The sequence below is a fragment of the Etheostoma spectabile genome, chromosome 5 (genome assembly GCF_008692095.1).
Source record: "Etheostoma spectabile isolate EspeVRDwgs_2016 chromosome 5, UIUC_Espe_1.0, whole genome shotgun sequence".
NCBI lineage: Eukaryota > Metazoa > Chordata > Actinopteri > Perciformes > Percidae > Etheostoma > Etheostoma spectabile.
This window is the reverse complement of record NC_045737.1, coordinates 33,676,481-33,684,833: the sequence shown is the minus strand read 5'-3', so window position 1 is coordinate 33,684,833 and position 8,353 is coordinate 33,676,481. Positions and strand designations below refer to the sequence as shown.

General features: G+C 43.2%; 1 protein-coding gene across 1 annotated transcript; it reads left to right on the top strand.

The window, feature by feature from the left end:
- Positions 1 to 494: 494 nt before the first annotated feature.
- On the top strand, positions 495 to 7,039 carry tent5c (terminal nucleotidyltransferase 5C). Its single transcript, XM_032516185.1, has 4 exons — positions 495 to 544; positions 816 to 902; positions 1,783 to 2,997; positions 3,028 to 7,039. The coding sequence occupies exon 3, from the start codon at positions 1,805 to 1,807 to the stop codon at positions 2,954 to 2,956; it is 1,152 nt and encodes a 383-aa protein (XP_032372076.1). The 5' UTR covers positions 495 to 544; positions 816 to 902; positions 1,783 to 1,804; the 3' UTR covers positions 2,957 to 2,997; positions 3,028 to 7,039.
- The last annotated feature ends 1,314 nt before the right edge of the window (positions 7,040 to 8,353 follow it).

The window sequence follows — 8,353 nt, the reverse complement described above, 5'->3', positions numbered from 1 at the left end:
TAATCTGGTATTATCCACCATGTTAAATACTGGAAGATAAACATCACTGGTAATAGGCTGCTTTAAACTAATTTTAAAAAATCTAAATTAATCAGTGGTATACAATTTGTCAGCCATTTGAGGGCCTGGTGGTACATTTTTTTGTTTACTTTAAGGATACTTTACTTTGTAGGCTAGCCTATGACTTTAACTTCTCTGGTGTGCTTGTGTGGTTTGCCCATTTAATTTTTAAACAAATCTTTATTTATACATGTTGTACAATTTTGGGGCAACAAAAAGATTATTTTAATTTTAACAATAACTTTTTAAAGTTAAATTAAATACGTATAATCTCAAACGAGCATTAATAATATCAAAGAACATATCTGCTGATTTTCAACTCAACTGTCATGGAAACGGTCTCCTTCCAGGCGACAGCCCTGGTTACTTGGCAACGCAAAAAACCTCGTCGACCAATCAGATGCTTCGCTCGGCGCATTGGTACAATCAAATTCAAAGATTGTACACCGATGTGATCTGCTGATGATGAAAGTTGGACTTTTTGGTAGATATGTGAACTTGTTTTGTATTGTATGCATACTTGAACTTGACACGTTTTATTTTGATCAAACAATGCTATATATATTGTTAATACTGTACTTTTAAATCGTAAAAGCCACGCTACATGGACAAAGGGACTGTGTCGTGCCACGGCTGTGCATCTGTGTTAGTGAGTCGTACTTCGGCTTTATAAAAGAGGCGTGTCCAACGCGAGCAGAGTGATTCAAATACTGACTTTGCAGCTGCAACGTTACATGTGATTGTCTCCCTGCCAGCGGATTATGTGGAGGTGTCTGCACGGATCCCAAGTTAACATCTTGTTTTTCGGACTTTGAATGCTTTCGGACCACGCTTTTGGAAACGTATGTACTGCTTTCATCGCTCGTTTCTGTTACGTAGAACCGTGTTTCTAACTGCGTACGTTAGGAAAGTAACGTCAAATTAAACTTTACCCAGTCATAGCCATGGTCCAAAAACGTTACACGGGTTAGGGGTATTTTAACGGTAATTATTTAGCTAGTATATTTCATGATTGTGCCAAACGTGTGCTACGTGACACTGCTGAATTTACAGAGGGATTCGCAGCCATAAGGCTTAATATTGATTGAAATTATATGTTGCATTCGTCACGGCTAAATAAATTGACAAGTCAGCTGGCGCAAATGAGTAACGTTTACGTTACTGGTGATGTATTGACAAAATGTGTGTATCAGTAACTTGTCTGGTTACAGTTAATTTAGGATGTGGCCGTTTTTATGCTGTCTTTATAGTGTACTTAAAAGCTATCTTGTTTGTCTCTCAGCGGTTCTGGAATTAAAAACTATGGTCGCGCGGTGAGCTGTTCTAGAAGCCTCACGGGCTCTGTCCTCTCGTGCGCGTGTGTGCGTGCGTGTGTGTGTGTGTGTGTGTGTGTGTATGTGTGTGAGAGCAGGTTGTCTCGTGCTCACATTCTGCTGTGCTCGTGCATAATGGGGTCACGATGATGATGATGATGATGATGATGACGATGATGATGATGATGCTACTGTTGCATGAGCGGTTTTAACGCTGCCAAGCCACTAGTTCTCATTTATTGCATTTATTTGTGGTTAGTATTGATATTTAGTTAGCGAGTCGTTGTCACAACTAAAAATAAATCTGCTTTAGTATTTTATCTTCATGTCAAAGGAAATGGGATGAAAATATTCTAATTTGCAGACACATTTTAATGCTAACATCTTTTTCCTCTCCTGACATCTTTAGTTTATCTAAACTTGGTGAAAAGATGGAAAACAAGGAGGAATCAACGAGTTGTTCAGTGAGCGTCCTGACCTGGGACCAGGTGAGCCGGCTGAATGAAGTTCTGACGGAGGTTGTTCCCGTTCACGGACGGGGGAACTTCCCTACCTTAGAGGTGCGGCTGAAAGACATTGTGGCCCGGGTGCGCTCCCGCCTAGAGCGGAGTGGCATCAGAGTGAAGGACGTACGGCTCAACGGCTCCACGGCCAGCCACGTGCTGGTGCAGGATATCGGCTGGAGCTACAAGGATCTGGACGTCATCTTCAGGGTGGACCTGCCGCACGAGGCGGAGTTCAGGCTCATCAAGGACGTGGTGCTGGGCACCCTGCTGGACTTTCTACCCGAGGGTGTGAACAAGGAGAAAATCACACCCATGACTCTCAAAGAGGCTTACGTCCAGAAGCTGGTGAAGGTCAACACTGAGCAGGATCGCTGGAGCCTCATCTCCCTCTCCAACAACAACGGCCGCAACGTGGAGCTCAAGTTCGTGGACTCGATACGACGTCAGTTTGAGTTCAGCGTGGACTCCTTTCAGATTGTGCTGGACTCCATGCTCACCTACTACGAGCTGGCACAGACGCCCATGTCACAGGCCTTCCACCCCACTGTGAGTGGGGAGAGCGTGTACGGGGACTTCAGCATGGCGCTGAGCCATCTGCGGAACAAGCTCATCGCCACCAAGCGGCCCGAGGAGATCCGAGGCGGCGGCTTGCTGAAATACTGCAACCTGCTGGTGCGGGACTTTCGGCCCGCCAGCGAGGAGGAGTTCAAGGCCCTGGAGCGCTACATGTGTTCCCGCTTCTTCATCGACTTCCCCGACATCGGCGAGCAGCAGCGTAAAGTGGAGGCCTACCTCCAGAGCCACTTTGTAGGTGAGGAGAAGAGCAAGTACGACTACCTCATGATCCTGCGGAGGGTGGTCAACGAGAGCACGGTGTGCCTCATGGGCCACGAGCGGCGGCAGACCCTCCACCTCATCTCGTTGATGGCCTTCCGAGTGCTGGCGGAGCAGAACGCCATCCCCGACGCGTCCTGCGTCACCTGCTACTATCAGCCGGCGCCCTACGTCCGAGACCACAACTTCAGCAACTACTACGTGGCTAACCAGAACATTCCAACATGGCTGCCTTGTAACTGACAGAAAGAAAACAAGTGGACGGACGCACAAGAGGGCACCACCACCACCGCCGCCGCCGCCGCCGCCGCTGCTGCTGCTGCTTTCGAGAAAAGAGGGAGAAAAAAATAAAACTCTCCAAAAAAAAAATTATTATTGAGGCAATAAATGCTATGTTCCTCTCAAGGCACAATTATATTTAAGTGGACAAGTGTTTTGCTTTGTTTTTTGGAATCCTTTCTCATTCCTTATCCACAGAGATGTCTAGGTCATTGAATAGAAAGGGATATTTTTAAGTGTTTAGATTTTTTTTTTTTTTTTTTTGGTCGGTTGTTTCCCTGTTTATCAGAGTTGTTTTGTGCCGTAACCTCCCAGTTGACCCCCCAATAATTTCTGTAAGGGCCATTTTTTTTCAATAAGGGGAAGAAGAAGAAAATGTAGCCTTAAATTTGGTTTTCTCCTGTGATCAGTAAAAGTTTAAAAAATAAAAAAAATAAGTAAAATATTGGAAAATAGTGTTATTGGGGAAAGGGTAATATAATAGGTGATGACTCCAAAAAAAAATCAGTGGATCAGTGTTAAAGTTTTGTTCACTGGGGAGGTTAGAAAAGGTGGTGCACTAATAACTTTGTTCACATCAGAAATGAAGGGGAAGCGAGAGGAGTCAATTTGTTTTAATTCATTTCGACATGTAAATATCTCTCACGGACATTTGTGGTCTCCCTAATATGCCAGCAGTGCCTGTGATTTGAAATCGATGCAAGAGACAATGTGTCTATTTTTATTTTCCACTGTGAATTTCAGTGCAGGACGATCTCCCCTCCTTCCTCTGGATCCAGTTTACTCAGCCATGTACTTCTCAGGCGAGACCGGCTTTGAGAGGAAATCTGCTGCGAGACGATGCAGGCCTCAGATAGACGGGCTCCTGTGTGTCCTGAGGAGTTATTGTTCCTCTGTTTTAAATCCCTTCCAAAGCCTCACATCAGTGACCTCCAGATGTCACAATCTTCTGACTGTTGTGGGAAAAGCTGACTGACGGAAGAAAGCGGACATGGGCGCGTTGAGAGCATGTGGCTGGCCTCGTCTGCAGCGAGAGCTGGCTGGGAGTCCTGGAGTGACAGGCTGACTGGCTGTCCCTTCCCTTAAAAGGACAGCACATGGTGGGGCCCCAGGCTCGTCCCTCACGACCATTGCAGGCTCGACAGCAGCCCTGAAATGGGATCCTCTCTGACGCAGTGACTGGCTCTCAAACTACAGGCCGTCAGTAATCTTTTTTTTTTGTTTTTCTTCTTCCTCCTGGAGGAGGTGTCTTTGGAGCAGGGAACTGGGGATGGGTGTGCAGGCGGCAGCAGCCCCGCCACCTTCCATGTGTGGGGAGCTGAGTCACTTCCTATCCTATCCAGTCCCTGCTGGAACAACGCTGTGTTTGAACCCCTTTTGTGGTCATGGGAGCACAGACAGCACAGAGTGCAACTGGTATGTTAATAGAAATGCCATGATGTATGCCAGTTGGATGACACTCCCCCTCCCCCCCCCCACCTATAAATTACTATTTGTAGCTAAGCCTATTATTAGCTGTTCATTTTGAACACTTGCAGTGTGGCATTACTAGCAGATGTCCTAAGCTGTGACTTTAACCTGTCATCTCTTAAGCATCCAGGTTTGACAGAATAGTTGCTAAACTTCTTATGTAAGTGGCAACTGCTGTTGCCCCCCCCCCCCCCTTCACCCGTCAGTTTCTCTGAAGCTCTAGCTTATTCCTGCTTAGTGCGGCTCATGCCTATACCAGATAACCGGAAACATCTTATCTGGATGGCCCACAACTCTCGACTGGTTAGACTATTTAGTTAGGGAGACAGTCAGCTGTGCCTCTTCTGCGGGTCACAGGGGTTTGCTCTGCTGGCTTGTTGCTGCTGAACTTTGACATGGGAAATGCAAAAGTCTTTTTAAAAACAAGTGAGGTGCCACACACTGTCTTGCTCTGGACCAAAGCAACCAGCAACTGCAGCACTTAAGTGCCTTTTTGACGTTTTTGGAGAGTGATTTAGCTTTTTAAAGGTTTTTTTTGTTATTTAACCATGTTTTTCCCCTTTAGTTGTCTCTTTGTTTCAGTCCCAAACCATATTTAACCTTGAAACCCACTCGTCTTAGTCATTCCTGTCAGTCTTCTCGGCCGTTTTGTTTTACTCCCATATCTTACAAGTTTGGGTCCTGTTGTCACTGGCAGCCATGTTGACCTCTGTCATGCCTGAATGCCTTTCTCAAAATCCGACTTTTGATTCATTCTGATTTTAGGTTTAGACATAATACATTTACGCCCTTCATTTATATATTTCCCCCATTCATTTAATGGACTGCCTAGCATTGTAGCTCCAGCTGCTCCAAAGCAGCCTGGCCAGATTTGTTTTGCTGAACATTTTGTCCCCAAACCAAAGCCTTACCTGAAGTGCACTGATGAGCCATACTTTCGCACAGTAGCTGGAGGTCACCCAGCAGAGACTCCATACTAACAGAAGCACTTTAGAGGCCTTGTTTTACTCCAAACCCAGCCACCTGAGAGGAATGCAAATAAGCTAATGTGGTCTATTGCTGGAGGGAGTTGAGCTGCTTCTCAGGGACATGATGTGTTTGAGTGCTTGTTTTGTGCCTTTTATTTTTGGAGGGTACATTGGTTTAATTCCCTCCTAATACTCCTCTTTATTTTGTGTTTTGTTAATTCTAACTTTGACTCTCCTCTTCTTACCCAAACTACAGGTTGTTATCGGCATAGCTCATGCCTGAAGGTTGAGGTAGCCAGCAAACTTCAGCCTGACAGCAGCGCTCGGTTTTCTCTGTGCATCCAACCTTATCACTCGGTGGGTAGTCCCCTCTTAGTGTAGTGCCAACAGCTGATTTTTGTCATTGAACTCCTAAACCTCACACACCCTGCTAGTGCTAAAAATCCCCATCAGACGGCACATGATCGTAATCATTCCCCAGTCTGCGTGTCCTCTCTGAGTGATGATAAATTGGCTTATTAAAGCTTGGCGCCACATTCAAAACCAGCAGCCCGGTGGGCTGCTGCTGCTGCTGCTCAGTCCCAGGTTGAAGTCTGCTGAGCTTGAAGCCCTTCTTGGGTTTTTGTTGACCTCGCTCGCTAAAAGTAGTTTTGAGCGAGATCAAAGAAAATGCAACATACAAAAGAAACTTGCATTTTCTAGACAGTCGATAGTGAATGCAGCCTGAATTGTAAACCCTCTGCTTTTCCTCCTTTTTTTTTTTTTTTTTTTTGGTCCACCCAACCTTCACATGTTTATGACTTTCTGACGACTGAAAATTTGTGCCTGTTTATGAAAGCTTTACCTTCCCCCATTAGTAGATTGGGGTGCAGCAGGGCTCATGCTAAATCACTTTCTTCGCCTGGATGGATGGATGGATGCGTGGATGTACGTCGATCAACATTTAGTCTTTGTGAAGGACGTGTTTATAAAAACAAAAAAATAAGGATGAAGTGTATTTTTGCCTTTTTTTTCTTTTCTGGCCCCCACTTTTTTTCTGCTGTAAACTACTTATTGATCCCGTTGCTTCTCTCACTTACCTTGCCTTCGATTGTCCCACTTGTTTGGGCCTTTGTTAATTAGTGCAGTGTGTGTTTTTTAATTTATGACACCTGTAGTATGTATTCTTTGCTGGAGGGGGTGCAGAGCAAGCTGTGGATTAAATATTTTGTGGTTGTGTAAAGTACAAGTCTTACCATAGGAATGTGCTGGAGGCTCTCCTACACTTTCTATATCAGGAGTTGTTAAAACAAATTGCAGCAGATTTGTTAATGCATGGAGGTGTGTGTGCTTGTTTGCATGTGTGTATGAAGGGATGCCTGTTATAAAAGTTTAAAAAGTGGGTAAAAATATGAATTGTCTATTTTTTTTTTTCTTTTTTGAAATAGTAAATGCAAGAGCTTTTTGTCAGCTTTGTGAATGTGACAATGAGTTTGATGGTTAAAACCATTCTACTATTTCATTTTTCAAGACTTTTACCTCACTTGAGTTTTCCTTTTGAATGGAAATTTACATGTACATCAGGAAAATGTGTGAAGAGGAAATAATGAATAAAGAGTATTAAATTCAATTTCCGCCTCAGCTGTTTCTGTTGAGTGAAATCTCACATGTCGGGCTGTTTTCCAGATGTATGCCAAACTAGCATTTCAAGGATTTTTATTTTTAAATTAAACTCAACGCAACTCTTCCCATTCAACATTTAACTGCCAGACCTGTCAGACTAAAAGTGAACATTTTGGAAAAATAAATAAATAAAAATCCTGCTCTGCCTTTCAGTTTGAGTTATTATACCCTGAACACATCTGTGATGGGACCTCATTTGTTAAAAAAACAAGTGTGGTAAGAGGAGAGACTTTATTTTTACGGTCACTGGGAGAGACCAATCATTTTCATCCCGTTTGAATAGACCCATGAATTACACATTTGTCACTTTAAAAGCTCATTTTGCCAGTGAATTCCCTTAGTCTCACTTAGTTTCGTGTGAATCTGCTCTGAGAACTAGCTACATACGTCTCACACTCAAAGACTTTCTGGACTTGAAAAAATATCTTTTAAATTGACAAACGTGTAATTCATGGCTCAATTCAAACCGGATCAAGTTCCTCCAGGATTGCAACAACCACAGCACGGAGCAGAGCATGTCGCACATTACAATGTGAAACAAGTATGAGACAGTGCAGCAATAAATCAGCAGGAAGAATAAAGACAAATGCAATAAGTATACAGAGCAGCAGGAATTTCCTTAGGACCACTTTAGTTTGAAGAAGCTGACCAAGAACTGTCAAGTTTTCGTCCCTTTTTTAGTTTTTACCAACATTACCTTCTTACCACTAGTTCTACACTACTTTTTGGAATTCATGGTCAATAACCCTTTATATAGTATTGTTCCTATTATTATTTGAGTTTAAAAAGCAGAAATTATGAATTATTTGGACTGATACTCAAAGATCAGAGAAGTTAAGTCAGGAATGAAAGTAATCAATTGTATTAGCAAAGAGCATTGTATGGAATCCAATCCATTTTTTGTGGTAATTTGGTTAAAAAGAAACCCATATTTCAGATATAGACATGTTTTAAAGGGGTCAAATTTGACCCGAGGACAACAGGAGGGTTAAATAGAAAGTGGTGATGAGGGGAAGTGAGACAGTCTTTATTTTGTGGATGAACTGACACTTTAATAAATAACACTCGGGCTTGCTTGATAAAATGAGTAATCAGTAGATAGATACATGTATGCTTCAGTAAAATGGCTCATGCATAAGTGAAACCTTAGTGCTTTGTTGTACTTCAAATAACTATTTAATCTTTGAATACACTTACAGAAAGGGGTATTAATATACAGTGTGTGTGTGTGTAGTTTCTTGACTTGTGGGCATCCTGATGA

Bases quoted from the DNA above. Each gene is read 5' to 3' on its own strand.
- tent5c (XM_032516185.1), top strand. From the start codon at position 1,805: ATGGAAAACAAGGAGGAATCAACGAGTTGTTCAGTGAGCGTCCTGACC.